The sequence below is a fragment of the Grampus griseus genome (assembly GCF_964374135.1).
Source record: "Grampus griseus genome assembly, chromosome: 14".
In the NCBI taxonomy this organism is placed as follows: Eukaryota; Metazoa; Chordata; class Mammalia; order Artiodactyla; family Delphinidae; genus Grampus; species Grampus griseus.
The window spans coordinates 1,183,727-1,204,167 of NC_139008.1; the positions used below are offsets into that span (position 1 = coordinate 1,183,727).

Sequence of the window (20,441 nt, forward strand, 5' to 3'; positions counted from 1 at the left end):
TTGTCCCGATATATGTAAAGGAGTGGGACTGCTGGATCATATGGTAGCTCTATTTTTAGTTTTTTAAGGAACCTCCATACTGTTTTCCATAGTGGCTGTACCGAGTTACATTCCCACCGACAGCGTAGGAGGGCTCCCATCTCTCCACACCCTCTCCAGCGTGTATTATTTGTCGACTTTTCGATGATGGCCATTCTGACCGGTGTGAGGTGATACTTCACTGTAGTTTTGGTTTGCATTTCTCTAATAACTAGTGATGCTGAAAATCTTTTCCTGTTGTACCTGTTGGCCATCTGTATGTCTTCTTTGGAGAAATGTCTATTTAGATCTTCTGTTCATTTTTCGATTGGGTATTTTTTTTGTTGTTGTTATTGAGTTGTATGAGCTGTTCGTATATTTTGGAAAGTAAGCCCTCGTCAGTCACATCATTTGCAAATATTTTCTCCCAGTCTGTATGTCGTCTTTTCATTTTGCTTATGGTTTCCGTTGCTGTGCAAAAGCTTGTAAGTTTGATTAGATCCCATTTATTTATTTCTGGTTTTATTTCTACTGCCCTGGGAAACTGATCTAAGAAAACATTAATACAATTTATGCCAGAGAATGTTTTGCCTGTGTTCTAAGAGTTTCATGTTGTCGTATCTTATATTTAAGTCTTTAAGCCATTTTGAGTTTATTTTTGTGTATGGTGTGTTCTAATTTCATTGATTTACATTCAGTTGTCCAACTTTCCCAACACCACTTGCTGAAGGAACTGTCTTTTGTGCATTGTATATTCTTGCCTCCTTTGTCGTAGATTAATTGACCGTAGGTGAGTGGGTTTATTTCTTTTCCATTGATCCAATATGTCTGTTTTTGTGCCAATACCATGCTGTTTTGATTACTGTAACTTTGTAGTACTGCCAGAAGTCTGGGAGGGTTATGTCTCCAGCTTTGTTCTTTTTCCTCAGGACTGCTTTGGCAATTCTGGGCTTTTTATGGTTTCATATAATTTTTAGGATTTTTTTGTTCTAGCTCTGTGAAAAATACCATGGGTAATCGGATAGGGATCTCACTGAATCTGTGGATGGCTTTGGGTAGTACTGGCTGAATCACTCTTATTCCTCACTGGCCCCTGACCAGTAGACACAGCCCATCCTGCACAAACATGGCCTCTTAACCAGGCTCCCCAGGTGGGCTCCTGTGCTGATCTAAAGTGCAGACAGGTCAGGCTGCCAGGGAGAGAAAGGAGAGGGAGGCCGAACCAGGAGGAAGAGTGGGAAGGAAGCACTGGAGAGAGAGGGTGCATCCAGGGGGACAACCAGGCCGGGCCTCACCTTGGGGCTGGGTTGGGTTAGGGGACGCCTGTCCCAGGACACTGGTACCCGGTCAGAAGAGCTAGCTCGGCACCCTCTCAGGCTCCTGGTCAGAAACACAGGTGGGGTCCGGGACCTGCAGGTCCGGGCTCAGAGGAAGGCTCTGAGGCTGGGCTCCTCCTCCTGCCCTGCACCTGCCAGACGCTGGGGCGAGTCATGGGCGCAGTGTCGGCGCTGGACCCGGCTGCCCTGCAGAGCCCACACCTCCTTCCCTGCTTACATTAATCATGACAGAACAAACAATGGTGTTTTGAAAATGCATGTTTCTACGTGATTGGGTTTTTTTTATTTGGTTGGTTTAACATTTGAAATATAATTTCAACTTGAGTTTCCTCACCATGGGGTTAGGCTGAGGGCTGGGGAAATCATTGCCGGAGCTCCCATCATTAAGGGCGGGGGTTGCAGAGCACACGCACCAGGCCCCTGGGTGTCAGAGCTGGCAGGCTGGGATCGGGGCTGTGGCATCTCACGCTGAGTGGGGAGGGGCGGGAGTGGCCACAGGGACCTGTCTCCACAGTCTCCCTCCCAGATCCCAGGCTCCTGAGGGTGCGGGAGGCTGGATGCCCACACAGCAGGGCAGGCGGCTACATCCCTGGCCACACCCGCACGCCCCTACCCGCTGCTCTGGAGCTGTACGGGCACCAGCCTCAAGGGGGCGTGGGTTCACCCACCTGCTGGCTTAGAGCGGCTCTGGGCGGGTCTGAGCACCGGCATTCTCAGGTTCTAGAAACTCCTCACGACCCATGTACTGCGATTCAGAAGATGCAGGCTAGTGTGTGCCAACGGCTGCCGGCCCCGGTGTCACCTCTGGGAGGTGATGCACGAGATCAGGGCACTGCCGTGTGAACGGGGACGGAGGGTGACATGTTCTCCGAGGCCAGCAGCCTGGTCCCAAGCGCCCTTGGGCAGCCAATGCTTCTGAGTCTCTGTCCCCTCGTGTGGAACAGGGACAGTCCACCTCAGAGCTTACTGGGTGGATAGACGAGACACGCACACAGAGAGCCTAGCACTTGGCCAACCAGGCGCGCACCTGACAGCGGGTCCATCGCAGTAGGCGAGACCCACCCCCCGCCCTCCCTGCAGTTCCACCTGCCTTGGACACAGGCCAGAGACACGGGCAGCAATGCCACGCCTGCACTGTGGCCACCGCACCCGCTGCGGGTGTCGTGCTTCCCCGGCTCAGACCTCCCTGTGCTGGGTCCTCTGCCTGTGGAGCCTTCCTCCCCCGAGACGCTCCCCGGCCTTCAAGGCGCGCCCCAGCGTCTGCTCCTCCCGTGAGTTTCGCAGGGCCTGCAGACAGCCCATCGCTTCCTTCTGCATCGTCCATCTGTCCACTGTCCACCCACCCAGGACCGACTGAGGGCCTGTTATGGGTCAGGCACGGCTCTGCCCTGTGTGCTGAGGACAAAACTGGGAACAAATTGGACAGTTACTGCTCTTGTCGAGCGTCTGTATTCCAGTGGTGCAGACAGAAAATAAACAGGTACGTGATACAACAGCCACAAAACGAAGCCGGGGAGGCCCTGGACAGAGCGACGGCTCCTCTGGAAAGGACGGTCACGACGGGCCTGTGCACGAGGCGGCCTCTGAGCAGAGCCCTGGACGGGGCACTCAGGGACCAGGGCAGGGCGATGGCACATACAAGGGTCCTGAGGCAGCGCACTCGGCGAGTCCAGGAGGAGCCTGGCGGCTAGTGAGCCTTGAGCGGCGTGGACGAGAGCGTGTGGGAGGAGCTGAGGCTGCAGGAGATGCATGTGGCGGTGCCTGGTTTGCGAGCGTCCTGCCCAGCCCTCCCGAGACCAGCCTGGACTCCACGGGGTCCACTCGGCCCAGCCCCGAGAGCGAGCACAGGCTTCGCACTGTGTGTAAAGAGATGACGCAGAGGGGCTTCCTCTTTTCAGTCCCAGAGGCCGTGGCGGCCTCGGGCTGACCACCACCCACCCCCGCTCCGTCCCGGCTCCTGCCCGCCTCACTGTCCTGGGGAGCTCGGTGGGGCCCCCAGCCCCAGCGTCAGTCTGCGTGTTTCACCCCCTGTGGCGCTGCACCTGCCGTGGGACTGGCCTTGGAGCCACCCTGCTTGGCCGCCACTAGCTGGGAGCTGGCTCGCTTTCCAAACGTGGGAAACCTCATCTGGGACAAAGGAGTCGTGCCACGTCGCAGGCCTTGCTGGGGAGCGAGCGCGTGAGCCCACGGCAGGTTTCTGAGTGGCAGGCGTCTGTGGATGCCGCCTGCCAGCTCTGTCATTTACTTAATGTTTTTCTTTAAATCAACCATCTTTATCAACTTACGTAGACTTAGCTTGAAAAGAAGCTTTATGTCACCACCGTAACGTGAAAACAAACACTCCTTGCTATAAATAGAGCAACTATGAAAATGAATTCAACAGAGACAAAACAGGGGCACCGAGCCCTCGTCCACGTGTGGGGTGGGCTGAGCCCGAGGCCCATCCGCTGGCAGGGGCGGGGACCCAGAGCCAGACACCACAGCCACGCCAGCCCCGGCAGGTGCAGGACCAGGGGCTCTACCCTCCCCAGCCCACTGCGGGGGAAGGGTGGCGGGGCAGGAGTTAAGGCAGCCAGAGCCTGGCCAGCCTGGCCCGTCGCCAAGTGGGTGTCAGCAGAGGAGGGAGGAAGGAAGAGGGGCTGGGGAGCGGGTTCAAATCCAGTCACGGGTCCACAGAGCCCACCGGGAGCAACAAAGGTGAGGCCAGCCGGAGGCCATGCTGAGCCGTCCCGACCCTGGCCTCCGCGTGGCTGCCGCAGAGAGGGGACAGGCCAGACGTAGGGGCTGGAGCCCCAGGAAGGGCTCTGGAGGGTCAGACCACAGCAGGGGACCCGCTTTTCTCACTCGTCCAGTAGAGGATGAGCGGCAGGGGTTGCAGGGGCCGCACGGCTCAGCCCGGCGCACCTGAAGCTGTCACAGACACGTGCGAAATGACTCCCTAACTTGGGAAGCTGCCGTGGTCATTGGCAAGCAGACTCCGCTCTCCTAGAACAGGGTCAGCGAAACTACGGTTCGTAGGCCGAACCCGCCGGCTGTTCTGTAAAGGACACATCACGGGCACACGGTCGCGATCCTCGGGTCCACGCCGCCCTCCGTTGCACGTGCGTGACCTGGGCAGAGCGGACCAGCTGCGACAGGGGCGACATGGCCTGCAAAGCCGAAAATACTCACAGGCTGGTCCCTCACACACAGAGTTCGTCAGCTCCGGCCTGGGACACTCTCCTCGGGAGATCAGCCCCGCCCGCCCGCCCGCTCGCCCGCCCAAACCCTCCTCAGAGCTTCTTCCCTCAGCTGTAAACCTGTCCCGGACCCGTGCCGACCCTGGGGATTTTAAACATCTGTCTTTATCTAAGAATTTCGGACCCTGAAACCAAACCCCCTCCCCCAGCGTAAGAGGAAGCCCAGCCCCCAACACGGCCCTGGCCCTGGGGAAGCTGAGTGTGCGCCAGCCCCACTGCCCGGGGGACCAGTACCCGGTCCAGGCGCCTCACCCCCCGAACCCCGGGGCTCCGGTTCACGGGTGAGTTACCAGCCACGCCTGGTCACCTCCCTTCTCCCCTGGGGCCCCGCCGGGTCCGCAGGACGGGGGTGCACGCCGAGGCTCAGCCCCACGGTCGCTCTGCGGGGGGGTGTCCGCCCGTCTTCGGTGGGTGCTCTGTGCGCCTCGCACCAAGGATCACAAGAGGGACCTTGTGGAAGAGAGAAGCCACCAGAGCCCAGACCAGGAATCCTGTCGCTGCTCCTCCCACGAGCGACGCCAGGACCACTTTCCACCGCCAACCCGGGGCCCAAGGCCGAGGCTCCACGTGGCTGCGGGGACAGAGCCATCCCCGTGTCTCAGTGAAGCCGGAGGGGGGAGCCGTGACTGGGCGGGCCTGAGGGGCAGGGCTGGCCAGGGGAGCCCACTCCACCTCGGCGCCCACCCTGGACCTGGCACGCGTGCCTCCTGATCCCAGCTTGCGCGCGGGGCAGTGAGCGAGCGCGACAGCAAACAGGACACTCTCCCGCTGCAGAGCTGGCGGGTCCAGACCTCCATCAGGGGTCAGAGTCAGGGCACACTGCCCTAGGGGTGCAGCCCGCACCCAGCCCCCCCGGAGGCCCTCTGAGACCCTAGCTCCCCGAGGGGGCTCCCCACGGGCCCCGCACGGCGTCCTGCCCCCTGTACCACAGCTGTGCCCCCAAGACGGACAGCAGAGGCTGGCCCAGCCCCCTGCTCCACGGCGCCCGTACCGTGCCCTGTCTCAGGACACCTCCCCCACTCCAGCCCCACGCTCCCTTCGGTCTCCTTGGAAAAAAATGCTTTAATGTTATTTACAACAGCGGCGCATCGGAGGAGGGGCCAGCCAGGAAGAGGAGTCTCTTTACGACACAGGAGGAGCTGAGAGGCTGGAGAAGGCTGTCCCATGTCACCATCGTCACCTTGCCGAGAAGGCCGGTCCTCCTGGCAACCAGAGGCGGTTCGTACAGGCGCCCGGAGAGACACCTGCCACAAACTTTGACGTGAACTAATGAAGTTTGCACGCTTATCGGACCGGCTGCCCTGGAGACTCGGCACCCACACCGACCGCCACGCGAGGCCAGCGAAGGCTCCGTCTCACGGCAGCGCTCCTGCCTGCGCCTGGCCCGGCCCCCGGCTTCGGCTCGGAGGCAGAGGCCCAACCCCAGGGAAGCGCAGGGGGTCCTGCGCTCAGGGCTTGGTGGCTCCATGAGCTGGAATGGTGGCACCCAGTGACCCTCTAGGGCCTCGGGACCGGGGTCCAGTCTCGCAGCGGACGGCGCCAGCCCCAGAGTCCCTACGGGCTGGCAGAGGCGCCTGTGAGCTGGTGCTGGTGGGCCCTCTCCAGGCTGATGGCCCCGAATCAGGTGTCCCTGTGACCAGGGAAGGATGACTGCCCTGGGCCTGGGGAAGGAGTTGGTCTGAGGGTCTCTTGAGCCAAGTTCTGGGTGAGGCGGGGGTGTGGGTGGGGACGAGGTGAGGCCTGGCGTCTGGAGGGAATGGGCGGGGCGATGGGCTGACGGGGGATGCAAGGGGGGGTGCAGGAACTGGCTGAGGGTCTGGTGCGTGTGAAGGATTCGGGCAAAGCCCCCTGGGGGTCATCTTCGAGGACGAGGAGGCAACCGGCTCTCTGGGGCGGGGCTAGGGGGCGCTCCTGGGTGGGGCCCCCTGCTGCTGAGAGGTTTCTAGTTTGAGGGGGTCACTAAAGCCCAATGAGAGGCCCAGGCTCAGCAAACGCCGGGCTGACCTTTGCTACCCCTCCGCCCATGGGGCGGTGGGTCTCCCCTTCAGGCTCCGATCTCTCCAGGCCTAGAGAATCAAGGTCACCAGCTTTACAGACGTGTACTGACTTGCATGACCATCGAATACACACTGACGAAACAAGGGAGATGCTGCATACAGTTACGGGCTGGACCGCATTCCTCCAAATTCATGTGTTGAGGGCCCCCCCAGCCAAGCGACTGTATCTGGAGACAGGGCCCTTAATGAGGTAACGAAGGTAAAACGAGGCCATCAGGGTGGGGCCCTGATCCAAGAGGACTGGCGTCCTTACGAGAAGAGGAAACACAGAGGGCTCTCTGCCCCCCACCCCCGCTGCCTCCCAGTGCGTGCACAATGAATCCACGTGAGGACACACAGAGAAGGTGGCCATCTGCGAGCCGGGAATGACCGGACGGCACCGGGCTCGGACGTCCAGGCTCCAGACCGCCGGTCTGTGGCATGGTCTACGGTGGCCCAAGCTGACCCACACAGCAGTGCCCATCACGTGGTCTTGCCTTGGAAAAGCCCACATCTTCCTCCCCCGCGGCCACGGCGCTTCCGAGAAGGCGAGGGGCTGTGACCTCTGCCCGGGACCCGCGCGTGAGACCGACGGCGTTCCCTGCACTCCTGAGCCTGACAGATCTTCTACAGCTGCTTCCATGACTAGGAAGCTGCACACGCCTGTGAGCTTGTGTCTGGCTGACAGGTAAGTGGGGGCAGTGAGGGGGCGACGTGGGCCCCAGGCCTGCTCAGGGCCCTTGGGGTCTGATAGCTCCTCAGGCTTGCTGGACGCCCTCCCCGTGCATACAACCCTCCCCGCCCCCACTAGGACCGTCTGGAAGAGGGTTTGCTGCTGCAACCGCAGGGCCAGGGCAAGGCTCACGGACTGCGTGCTCCACTCACTACCTCCCCACATTCACTTCTGAATGTCAAATCAAGCCCTTGACTCCCTTTCCTTAAAAACTCCCGAATGAGTTTGCACCGCTCTTGGGACAAAGGGCCAACGCTGCCGAAACTCCCAGGCCGTGGCCCTCACCCGCCTTCCCTTAGACCAGGCTCCTCTGCAACCCTGGGGTTCAGCCCCATGGCCTGGCTTCAGTCCTGAGGCTGCCCAGGCCTCCTGGACCACAGGGCCTTTGCACAAGATGATGGAATTGAAACCAGCTCTTCCACTGCACTGTGCTGCCTCACACTGCCAGGGGCCCAGGGACACAGGAAGGAAACGGTTCATTTTCCTGGGGAGACGCTGTCATGTAGTCCAACCCAGGTCAGCCTCCTCTCGACCGCCTCCAGTGAGCCCGAACGCAGCACTCCCTCTACGCCAAGTTGGCCGATTCTTTTTTTTTTTTTTTTTGATAAATTTATTTATTTATCTTTGGCTGCGTTGGGTCTTCATTGCTGCGCGTGGGCTTTCTCTAGTTGCGGCGAGCAGGGACTACTCTTTGTTGCGGTGCACGGGCTTCTCATTGAGGTCGCTTCTCTTGTTGCGGAGCACGGACTCTAGGCGCACAGGCTTCAGTAGTTGTGGCATGCAGGCTCAGTAGTTGTGGCTCGCGGGCTCTAGAGCGCAGGCTCAGTAGTTGTGGCGCACGGGTTTAGTTGTTCCGTGGCATGTGGGATCTTCCTGGACCAGGGCTGGAACCCGTGTCTCCTGCATTGGCAGGTGGATTCTTAACCACTGCGCCACCAGGGAAGCCTGTCGGCCAGTTCTTTATCCGTCTTTGTCAACTTTCATCCCGACATTGCCAGCCTCTCCTTGCCCTGTGCTGAGGGCCGTGCCCTGGGACCCCCACAGCTCCCAAACCTAACTCCAGGCCCCCCCACAAGCCCACCCCCATCCACAGAAGGGCCCGGCAAACACGGGCAGCGGCAGCTCTGCTGGGGGGCCCTCCGGATAAGGCCGAGCCCTGGCTCTCACCCTCCTCCCAGGAGGCAGGTGTGTCCGGGCAGATGGGCCGTGGCCAGAGCACACTGTGTGCCCCTCCTGAGACACTGCAACGCCTGCCCAGCCAGATCCGCGAGGCTCGCAAGTCAGCACGCGTTCTGAGCAACGCACTTGAAATTCAGCGGAGCCAAGACAGGCAAGTTCAAATTACAGCGTCTACTTGGAGCTCATTGTCACAGCAGGAGCCTGGAGGCCCCACAAGTCGGCTCCTTCAGACAGGAGCCCGTGAACGGTCCCGACCGCCTGGCAGGGGAGAAAGCCAAGGAGAAAGGACAGCGTCTGCCCGGCCGGCCCCCCGGCACAAGCTCTCAGCCCCCCATTTCCTGGCGGGGCCGGCTCGCCGTCCTCTCTGAGCCAGGCCCTGGCTGACCGCACAGCGGCACTGGCCGGCGGCGCGGAGACCAGAGCTGGGCCGCTGCACGGCCCTGCGCCCTCCTACCAGGCCTGTCGAAGGGGACACGGTTCCTAAGCGGCCCGTGACGGGCCCCAGGTCGGAGCAGAGGTTTGGTCCATGAACCACGCCGCGTGGGCAGCGGGAAAACCACATCAAGACCAGCGGGCTATCGGCCCTCCTCCCAGGGAGCCCCAGGGCTTTCTGAGCCTGGGGGCCGCCATCCAGCTCCTCAGCGGCCGGGGGCCTGGAGGCTGACTGCGCCTGCTCACTGCAGCCCAGGAGGGGACGGCACCCAGGCCGGCCCCCGGGCTGAGCTGGGTGGGAAGGGCCCCTGCACGACCCGGGTCACAGTCAGGTCGGGTCTACGCGCGGATGACAAGGCAGCGGCCGAGGGCCCCGACGGCCAGCGCTTCCGCTTCGAAGACAAAAGAAGACGAAGCAAACCCCGCTTTCCCTGTCCCTCAGCCAACTCGGAACAGACACTCCAACTCGAGCTCCTGGACGCTCGGCGTGGAGTGACCGGGGCCACGGCCCTCCCAGGAGGTCTGCCTCCTCGTCCACAAGGTGACGGGGAGACCAGGTAGTCTGGGCACCTGGAGACCTGATTGTTCTCTGAACACGGAGGTGAACCACGGAGGGTGGGGAGGCTGGGCGAGACCGCACCCCAGGCCTGACGCGGGCAGGGCTACAGCCAAACACCCGCCACCTCCCGGCCCAGGAGCTGGCCCGGGGCCGCTGGCCACCGGCACTGCAAGCCTGGCCCCTCACGGGCACCTCCGGGGAGACCAGGGCCCTCGGCCGAGGCGCTGCTGGGATTTAAGCCCAGGGTTGGCTTGACTCTGCTGGCCGTCTCCACCCTGGGGTGGGGCTGGTGGGCCGGGGGGAGAGCTGAGGGACACGGCTCTGCTCAGCGAGCAGACCTGCCAGCAGCCGCTGGGCACGGGAGGGCCACCTGTCCCGCTCGCCTGCCTGCTGGCTGGAGCCCACCCGCCCCCAGACCCAAGCCTCTGCCTCGGCGCCCACCAGGGGCAGCGTGGGGCTGGGAGCCCAGCCAGCACCCAGCCCCGGGCGGCCCGGAAGTCACCCACACCTGCATCTCACCTGCCTGCGCCTTGGCCCCATCACAGGTGAACCGTATTCAGTTAACAAGATGCCACCAGATCCTAGAGCACCCCAGGGAGTGGCCCGGGGGTCGGAGTGGCCAGGGCCAGGTCCCCCGCCGGCTTGGGGTCCAACAGGTCTGAGCCGCTGGGGCCGAAGTCCTTGTGGGGACACCGGTGCCTGCGGAGCCAGCCTCCTCCCACCTCCTTCCCGGGGTCATCTCGGCGCTCGTGCACAGATGGTGGGTGGGGGGGTCACTGCATCAGTCACTGCTCCCGGTGCCTGACCTCCGTCAAACCACGCACTCCACGCCCTGGTCTTGGGACAGACGGCAGAACGGAGAGGGGGAAGGACCTCCCTGCCCAGCCTCAGCGAGGTGGGGTCCCGGCTTCGGACCAGCCCCTCTCCCGATACGAAGGCCCCAGCCTGTGGATGAAGTCTCCAGGAAGCCACCTGCCAGGGAACCGGCCCCAGGGGCCTGTCCCTGCGCCAGCTCCACGAGGGGCTGCCTGCCACCTGCTCGCCGCCCGGACCCGGCTGGTCGGCCCGCTCAGCCACTGAGAGGCCGGGGCCACGGTGCCCCATCACAGGCCCTCTGCTCTCAGCTCGCCCCGGTGAGCCGCTGTCCCAACTCTCTGCCGTGTAGCATAACGCCAGCCTCCAAGTCCCAGCCTGCGGCTGTGAGCACTGGGCGGAGGCCAGGTGTCCCTGGACAAGGAGGAGCCCCAGTGACGCGCGGCCGCGACGGTGTCCAGAGGCCTGGCGTGGGGGGCGGGGTCCAGGTCAGCACCTGCCGAGGGGAGCCCGGGGGCCGTGAGGCGTCCCTGCTCCTCTGAGCCCCTGCGACCTCCCACCTCTAGGCAAGAGCTGTCGCCACGGCAGCTCTGAGGCGCCCCTCCCGCTGACCTGCTCCGGCCCCAGCCCTGCGCCGGGCACCTGGGCCAGGCCGCGTGGTCGCCAGTCCCACGGCTCCAGCTTCTGCCTGGTCCGTTCTCCCGCCCTGCCCCCGGGGACCGGGCGACCCTCTCCAGGGAGGCACGGGTCAGGGCCGAAGACACCTGGGAGGCCCGTCGCCTCCGCCGACCCCCAGTTTCCCTTCCTCCTGATGTCACCTCCATGGGGCTGCCCCTCTCGGCCCTCCCGCCCTGTCCCGGGAGCTCAGGAGGCTGGTGGCCCGTGTCCAGCAGGCAGGACGCTGAGGGCCCGGCTTTGTCCCAGTGCCCGGTGCCAGGGCAGGGCCCACGGGGTGCGGGGCCCCGTAAGCCAGGATGGCGGAAGGGGTCTGCTCCCTGCGTGGTGAGGGCAGGCCCGCAAACACGCACTCTGCTCCTTCCCAACCGCTTCAAAAGGAAGGGGCAGGCGGCTGGAGGCTCACGCCCACGTCCAGAGGCAGCAGAGGTGGCCTGTGTCCACTTGCCCCCGGCAAGGCCCGCCTGAATAAGGGGAGGCGGGGACGCTCAAGGGAGCCTGCACACCTGGCCCCTTCCAGGGCGGGCAGCAGGGCCACGGGGGGCCTCAGCCTGAGCCTCTGTCCCCTGACAACTGGACGACTTTGGGACGGAGCCGGCTCTGCCCATCCTCAGGGCCCAGCAAGCAGGGATGTGCTGGAGGATGTTCAGGGGCAGGGCCTCGGGTCTGTGTGGGCCCCAGTCCCCTCCGCCTCAGGCCAGCACCTCGCGGGGCCCCGGGGGGCAGGCAAAGATCCCTGCCGGTCTGGCCGTGAGGGGAAAGCTCTGGGTGCGAGATGGGTGGGGCTGACACATGGCCTGGCGGCTGCCCGGCTCCTGGGGGGTTGGGACCCGCCCAGCCGCCTCCCTACCACCTGTACTTCGCGGCCTTGGAAAGCCGCTTGGGGACTCCACCCCTCGGCGCTCCCCCAAACCTGCATTTTGATTTCTCAGGAGCAGGTGCCCGTGGGGCCCCCCAGGAGGTGCACTGACCCGGGCACAACCGGACAGAGGCAGATGGGGAAGGTGCACGTGTCTGAGCGCCGGGTCCCCTACACACGTCCACACGCCCTGGCGGCACACGGACGAAGCCACGTGAAGGTGCCACAGCTCCGTGGCTCTGGCCCAGAGTCCAGCGCCGTCCCACGACCTGACGGGGCGTCCTCACAGCCATGCCCCAAAAGTCATCTCCATGCGGCAGACACTGACCACTGCCAGTCCTGGGCCACACCAGATGCGGAGGGGGCTGCGGGCCAGGCCCTGAGGCGGCCGCACGGAGGAGCAGACGCACCGCCCAGGATGGCCCACGGCAGAATGTGGCGAGGGGCCACCGGGGCAGCTCTCCGGCCTCACGCTCACCCTGCGCCCTGCTCCTGGGCCCTCGTGAACCACCGCCCAATCCCCTCGTGAACCTGCCGCCCAATCCGGACCTGGGGCCAGGCCCCGAACTAGACCAGCTCCCTGGCAGGTGTTGGGAGTGGCCTGGCCCCGAGGATGGGCTCTCATCGGGGCCAGGCTGGGAGGACGAAGGGACCCAGGGCGGCTTCTGCTTCTCCGGGAGGCCGCGCCCAAGCTGGGCTGTAAGGGTCGGAGGGAAGGGGCACTGAGTGGAGAAGCAGCGTGTCCGGGGCGGGAACGCCCAGGTGGCGGGCCGCATCCAGCTCCCGGCCTGCTTCTGCACCCCCTGCGAGCTAAGAACGAGCTTGCGTGTTTAAGTGGCCGGAAAAGTTTCTAAAGCTGTTTGTAGCAGCTATACCCGTAACTGCTAATAACACCTGGAAACGACCAAGGTGTCCTTCAGCAGGCGAGGTACAGATGAACTGCGGTCCACGCAGAAACACCTGGAAACGACCAAGGTGTCCTTCAGCAGGCGAGGTACAGATGAACTGCGGTCCACGCAGACAGTGGAAGATTACTCAGCGAAAACGAAGTCAGTCGTCGAGTCAAGAGAAGACCCTGGAGGCGCCTCAAGTGCGAATCACTAAGTAAGGAAGCCGGGCTGAGCAGGCCACAGACTGTGTGCCTCCACGTTCTGGAAAAGGCAAAACCACGGAGACAGCGAGCGACCACGGAGCTGGGGTGTTCAGGGCGTGCAAGTGTTCCGTGGGACATTGACAGTCGCATTTGTCAAAAGCCACAGAACCGTACGACACGTGAGGTGAACCACGGACTCTACGGTCATAACACACGAGCACTGGTTCATTACTTCTAACAAAGGCACGCCCCCTCGTGGAGGGCCCAGGGACCCAGCTCCTCTCCCCGCCTCCCCTCCACACGGGCGGGTGCACGCACACGGGGCAGGGGTCACCTCCCACCCAGGTCCCTGGGCCCCGGTCCCGTCGGTGTCCCAGAGAGCAGGGCCCCGCCTGGGCCTCTCTGGACTCACGGCCCTGACTCTGGGTGACGGTGCCCATGGGAAGGAGCTCCAGCCTTGGGGACCTCCTGACTCAGTGCCACGTCTGCACCGGTTACGGCTCTGGGCAGTGAGCGGAGAAAGTGCCCGTCCCTGAACACCAGCGGTCGGCAGGGCCCGGACAGTGCTCAGAGCCGCAGGTCAGCGTAAGGCACAGCAGGGCCCCAGGGGCACCGGCGCCCTCACACGAGCCAGACCTCGCCGGGGCCACGACCCACAGGACCAGCCCCGTGGGGAAGGCATGTGCCCATTCCCCGACGGGGATACCGAAGCCCGGCCTCCGTGCCCGCAGCCCTCACTGCGGCGGGAGCCGAGCCAGGCTCGGGCCTCGGGAGACTGGGGCGAGTAAATCTAGGACTGGCGAGGAGCCGGGTGGTGGCCCGGCCACACCGTGCATTCACAGCGTTACGGGTTTCTGTGTGCCCCCGCAGGAGGATGTCACTGCATCCCCGGTTTATAGATTTGGAAGCTCCGGCTCAGCAGTTGAGACAAGCACAGTGGCCACGCCGGCCACGAGCTCGGTGTGACACGTTCTAGAATCTGTGTCCGGCATCTTGCCTGTCGCCCGAGTCCAATCCTGCAAGGCCCTGGGTTAGGTCGGGCCCTGACGAAGGCCAGGCAGGGAGGAGAGGGGCGGCCGGCAAACCCGACTGCCCGCCGGGCACCGCAGGCTCAGAGCTGTGCCCTGTGGCCGTTCTTACGGTCAGTCTCCTCCTTCTGGCCATGGGGCGCTCTCCGTCCCCGGGGCTTTAGAGGGGAGGGGAGGAAAATTCCTGTGAACCACAGCAGACAGGACGGCAGGGAGGAGAAGCAAGGCCGTGAACACGGCCTGCCCACACGTGGAGCTTCTGGGAGCTCCCAACCACCTGCTCAGCTCAACAGGCGTCCTGGCTGCCAGCGCACGCGGGACAATCCTTCCAGGAATGCTCTGAAGGCTCCAGCCCCACTCCTCGGGGGAGCAGGTAGGAAGGGGGCCGGGCCCTGCGGGAAGAAGCTGGAGCTGAGCTCTTGCCTTCCCTTGAATGGAACGGCACCGGCAGGCAGCTCCCACCCACGTGGCAGCAGGGGCCGGGCCGCAGCTCCCCGAGCAGAGCCCGGGGGCTGAGCCCAAGCCCTCCATCACCCCGGCACACACCTGAGGGCCCTCACCTGCAACAACGCAGCTATTTCTAACTCTGCCTTCAACCCTCCTCCTGCCTGGAAAATCACCTTTGGGAAAATAAAGTCAACCGCCGTGACCTGAGATCCTTCCCCAGCCCGGTCCGCGGCCGCGGGAACCTGTGCGCCAGCCTCAGGTGGCAGAGCTGGGAGGCAGCGCGGGGCCGGCCTCTGCTCCCGCCAGCTCACCCAAGACCCTTCCACGGAGGCTCGGCTCTCCAGGGAAGCCCTTCTGAGCCCCGGGGCCAGGGTGGGAAGGGCCCTGAGTCCCCCAGAGTCCAGTGAGCTGGCCAAGGGGGTCACAGCTGCCGTAGGCCGAGGCGGCTCAGCGCACCTCCCCTCCCCTGCGGGCCGCGGGCACCCTGCACGGCGCAGCCGGTCTGCGCTGTGGACCTTCTCTCCGGCTGCTCCCCGTCCTCAGCTCACCCTCTGCACCTGCCCTGAGCCGGTGGGCAGGCAGCAGCTGTGGGCAAGGTGCTTCCCGTCTGGGACTCAGTGCCCTCGGGGACCAGCAAGTAGAGATGCCAGTGATCTGCTGAGAGTTCCCGCCAGCAGGGACCCCCCAGCCTGACGGCCCTTGGCCGCGGGAGTGGCACAGGTCTGGCAGCTCTTCTCCCTCGGCCTGTCCGCCGCCGTCCGGCTGCACGCCTGGCAGCACCAGGGGCACCTCCCTGGCCCGATCCTGACTTTCACCCCGTTACTCAGCCCTCCCGCGGGCACTGCTGACGCTGGAGCCCCCGCCCTGCTGCCCCCAAGGGACGGGGCCAACGCCGAGGAGGAGGGCCGTGAGGGGCCTGGGGGCGGACGCTTCCTGCGGGGGTCAGGGCTGCGGTGCCAAGCTCGGGGAGGCTGGCTGCCCGTCGGGGGGACGTCGGCGTCCTGTGCGCACGGCTGTGTGCAGCGCCTCCTACCTTGAAGATGAGGCAGTCGGTCTTGTGCTCGGCGTACATGGAGGTCAGCCGGTACTGGTTCTCTGTGGTGATGTCCACCTGGTAGCCCGTCAGCGTGTAGCACACCTTCCGGAACTCCTGGATCTTGGTCTGGAAGACCTCCTTCAGCCTCTGGTTCTTCAGCTCCGCGCTCTCCACCTGCTTCTTCAGCTCTGAGGGGGACGAGAGAGGCAGTCAGCTCCCCAGCCAGTGTCGGAGGGACAGACGCAGAAGGGCAGAGGGCGCCGGCTGAGGGGCGAGGAAGCCGCAGGCGGTTCCTGACGGGGAGGACGAGCCGGGAAGCAGCCCGGGCTCACCCCTCTCCTCCAGGCAGGGGCACAGATGGGGACCCTCATCCGAGACTGCAGCCCCGGGTCTGCCCGCACCAACCAGACGAGCCGACAAACGCTTCCCCGTCTGCAGCCGAAGCCCTGCCAGGGCTGGGTGTCCAAGCCAGCTGAGAGGCGGCGGGGCGGGGGGCTGAGAGAGCAGAGGTCATCTGAGATGTGGACCACGCTGCCTGCCCAGAGCCCAGACCGCTGGGAGAAGACAGGCTCCCTGGGTGGTGGGGTCTGCGAGGGCACCCCTGGGCCCACCATCCTTTACGCCCCAGCCCTGTTCTAACTGGGTGGCTCAGGACAGAGACCCTCAGGCCCGTTTGCTGCCCCTGCCAGGTGTACAGCCGCGCGGGGAGAAACCAGCTGTGTGAAGCCATCGGGAAGGCACGTAGCAATTCCCACAAATCCTCCACCCAAGGTGCCTTCCCAGTAATTAAACCCTGATTCACTCCCCCGTGAATTAGCGAGGCGGCTCCACTCAGCGCACACGAGTTGCCTCCGAGGCCAGGTGCTTCCTGGTGGTCCCATCTGGAGCCGCCCAGGGGGTGTGGAAAAGCCCAGGCCTCGAGCCGTCAGCCTGGTGTGAGTCCTGCCCTTCCCGCCCTGTGGTGGGGACAACCGTCCTCCCTCCTCACGCTGACCCGCAGGACCCAGCGTGTCTCGTGCTGGTTTAAGACGAGCAGATGCAGTCAGGGTCACCTGCAGGGAGCCTGCGTTCCAGGAAAGAGAGACCCCCCCGCCCCGTTCTAGACAACCAAGCTGGACGCCACAGGGCCGGAGGCTGAGGATCGGGGCGGGGGGCTGTTCGGCTACCCGACAGGCCCCAACACGCTCTGCTGCCGCCACGTGGCTGCGAGGCGGGTGCAGGGTCTCTCCCGCCTCACAAGCATGGACACAAGCGACTGGCGGCTTGGCCGCCGATCCACGGCGGAGGTAGGGCTGTCTGCCCCCAGGACCAAACTCCCGACAACATTACCACCCTAACCTCTCACACACTCTGTAACGTGCCAGGGTTTTGCACACACATCCCAGGTCCTGTCTCCACAGCCTGCAGCTCTGTGGGCAGCCTGGTATCGGCCGCCCCCCAGCTCTGACGCTAGCACTGTGCCCTGCAGCCTCTTCACGGCACCTGTGTTTCTGGCTGGCCGGCTGCCTGCCGCCTGCCCTGCCCGGACTGCCCCCATCCATCACCCGGCCCAGCGGCCCTGCGGACACTCTCGTTCCGGAGCTGAGGGCCTCTCCGTTGGGGACGTGGGCGTGGAGCCTTTGATCGATCGAGTAATCAGACTATGAGATCAAAAGGGTAACGGGCAGCTCTGACCCCACGTTCTTCCCTTGTCTCTCAGCCAGACCACCTAGGATGGACGCGTCAGGAGGAGGAAAAACTCACTGACCGAGCGCGTGCGGTGACGTGTCCCCGTGTCAGACGGCGCTGCCTTGAGTACCTCTCAGGGGCCCAATGGGAAAAATTAAAGTTTGGTCATAAATGCAGCCCGATCTTGGAGAAGGGAGCGTCCCCTCTGCCCTCAGGCATAAAAGGCCGTCTGTTCCGCAGCTCACAGACTCCTACGGGGCCTCCCCGCTCGGGGGAGACATGCCCCCTGCCGCGCTCGGGGACCATGCTCTGCGCATCTGCCGCGTGCCGGCACAGCGTGGCCCTCACAGCCCACGAGGCGGGGCCAGAATGTGGGGCTTGCGGGGGGCTTCCTCCAGGTCACAGGGGCTGCCAGAGGCCGAGGGCATCTGGCCCCGGTGGCCTGGTCCACGTGGGGCAGGAGGGGTGCTGCTTCCAGCAAAGCCCGCCCAGAGGCAAGTCCAGGGAAGGGACCACGAGCGCCACTCTGACTTGGGGCACAGTCAGCGTCTTGCCCTCCTGCGATCCTCGTAGCTCAGTCGCTTACATACATGTGAATAAGTGACTCACAAAATGGTTTGGATTAAATAAGAAAAGACAGGACTTCATCTTTGGAAGCGGCATTGCTCTGATTCAGCCTCTCCCAGAGCGAGCTGAGGCTTCCCCTGGTGGGACGGGGTCCTGCGCGGGGCACCCCCAAGACGCTCCTCTGCGGTCCCAGAGGCCAGAGGCTTCCGGAGCCTGCAGTGACCCCAATCTGTGCCCACCGGCAGGCACAGTCACAACTGTCACATCGAGGGCTGGCGGCCAGCCTTGGACCTGACCTGGCAGGGCCACACGCGGGCAGACAGAGCCGGCGCCGCAGACAAGTGGCTGCCAGGGCTCCGCTGAGCTCCGGGGCCACCCACCCCAGACCTCACCGCCGTGTGCACGTCCCAGCCCGCTCGGCTGTGCCGGGGACGGGGTCACCAGACACTCGGGCCCAACGGCCTCACGCCTGGGCCCAGCCAGGGGCCCCTCCCCTCCTCTCCCCTGCCCTCCCCGCCAGCCCAGGTAGCCGGTCTGCACTGAGATGTTCCTGAGGCCCCCGTGACCGGCCCAGTCTCGGCCGGGCCCTGTCTTGCCTCTCCTGCCCTTTGAATCTTGTCCTCCAGCCCGCTGGCTGTCTCTCCTCTGAGCCGAACCTCCTCCCCCCCCACCCCTGCCCACAGGCCCCTCTCCCTCCCAGGCCCCTCTCGGGGCTCTCTGCAAGTCCCTGGGGAGGGAGGAGGGAGGTGGTGGAGGCGGGGACAGATCGGAGGTCAAGGGGCAGTGCCGTCCGCTCTCTGGCCCAGGCCCCTGGCCTCCTCCAGCCGCGTCCGAGAGGCCCTGGCATGGCTCTGACCCCCACGCCGCCTCGTCATCAACCCCAACCCTCCTGGAATTGCAGGAGGCAGCTGTGAAAGCTCAAAACTAAACTGCACTCCGTTACGTAAGAGAGAGCGCCTCACCCGAAAGCAGAGCTGCCAGGAGGAAGACGCGTTCACGGGCTCGCGGCTCCGGAGATCCAGGTCCCGGCCCCGAATCTGGAGACGGGTTTACCCGAGGGCTTGGGCACAGCCAGCGAGGGGCAGGCAGCCAGCTGGGCAGCCGGCCACGCCAGGCCTCTGCAGAGCCCGGCTGTGCCTCTGTTTTACTGAAAGTGCACCTGCCTCTCAGCCATTCAATTTCCTTCTTATGAGTTTGCAGGCTGAGGGCAGGGCGCGGAGGCGGCAGCGGCGAAAAGGTCTCTGCTCTCGCTCTCAGGTCCCGAGGGCGGCCCAGCCCCGGCAGCAGCTCCCCCTGCGCTCGGTCAGACTCCGGCTCGCTGGCCCACACTCTGGGATGGAGACCCTTCAGAGGGGATCGAAGCCAACAGCCAGCACTGCCCACTACACCCGCTTTGTCCCGGGAGGGGCTGAGATGCACACGCAGACAAGACGGCCGCAGAGATGCTCTGAAAGGTGGGCGAGGCTCTCAGGGGCAGGCCCAGCGGTCCTCTCATCCGAGTCCTCCCTTGCCAGGGGGCCTGAGCCGTGCCCACGGGGCGGCCTGTGCCAGTCTGGCCAGCCCATCCTGCTCCTGTGCCCCGTGGACAGACAGACCTCCAGCAGCACCGCCTGCTCCAAGCGTCTCCGTTCTGGGACCCCTCAAGGCCGTGGCTCCCTGCTGGCGGGCTGGCTTGACCCACGTCCGAGTCCAGAGGTTTCTGACAGTACAGCAAGTACCGCCCCCCGCCCTCCCGCCGCTGCAGCAGGCCCAGCCCCCCGTGGGGAAGGCAGCTGGCGTGGGAGAGCGTAGAGCTGGGATGGGAACCCGGGGTCGCCAGACTCCAGGCCCGAGGCCTCCTGCCGCGGCCACCGAGCTCTGAGGGGCCTCGGCCCAGGCCAGCCACTCTGTTCTCGGGGCTCACACTCCGCCCTCTGCCCAGGATCCAGGGCCAGCCTGTCCTGCGTGAGGCCCAAGTCATCTGGACAGGACTCTGAGCTCCTAAGGGAAGCTGTGGCCTAACAGCCCCACCGTGGCCCCTGGCCTCTGCCCCTCCACGTCCACCCGCACTGGCTGCTGCACCCCAAAGGCGCCGCCCTGCTCTCGCCTCAGGGCCTCGGCGGGTGCCTGGGTGGCCTCTCCCACCTGGGCCCTAACCCCCATCCATCGCCCCTGGAGGGGTGTGGCCTCCCACCTTGTTCCCAGTGGGCCCCACCTTGGCGGTCATCGTAGCACAGCAGAGCATTTTAAGACACGCTTGGCTCGACGTCCGCCTCCTCCCGCAGCTACGAGCTCGGCAGGGAGGACCAGGTCCTCTGGCCATGACCTGACCGTGTCCCCAGGCATCTCAAGAAGCCTGCGGTGTGGAAGGCGCCGCTTCTCCACAAACTCTCCACCCCACCCCAGAAGACGACCCTGAGGGAGTTTAAGCACGAGCAAGCCCCTGCCCCCGACACACACGTGTTTATCCACGAGCACGTGTCCCTCCTCCTCTCCCTCCTGCAAAGACCATGAGAGGGAGGGGGGCCAGCGGTGCACAAGGGGGGACACGCGTTCCGAGGATGAGAAGCGGACGGGGACGCAGGCAGACGGGTCAGTGGCCCTGGGGGGGCGCCGTAGCACAGCAGTGGGAGCGGCCGAGGAACCGGGGGTCTGAGGGTCTGTGCGAGGGGTCACCCCCGGCTCCTCCTGCCCCAGGGCAGGTCCCCCCAACCCCCGGCAGGGAGGAGACCCGAGTCCAACC

The 20,441-nt window shown here is 64.4% G+C and overlaps 1 protein-coding gene across 2 annotated transcripts in view; it reads right to left on the reverse strand.

Annotated features, from left to right (window-relative positions):
• The window catches only part of MAD1L1 (mitotic arrest deficient 1 like 1), a 318,428-nt gene that overhangs the window by 19,355 nt on the left and 278,632 nt on the right, over positions 1-20,441 (reverse strand). For both annotated transcript variants that reach the window (XM_082669805.1, XM_082669806.1), the window contains one exon: positions 15,482-15,672. In XM_082669805.1, coding sequence (XP_082525931.1) covers positions 15,482-15,672 — 191 coding nt within the window. The remainder of the gene's footprint in view (positions 1-15,481; positions 15,673-20,441) is intronic.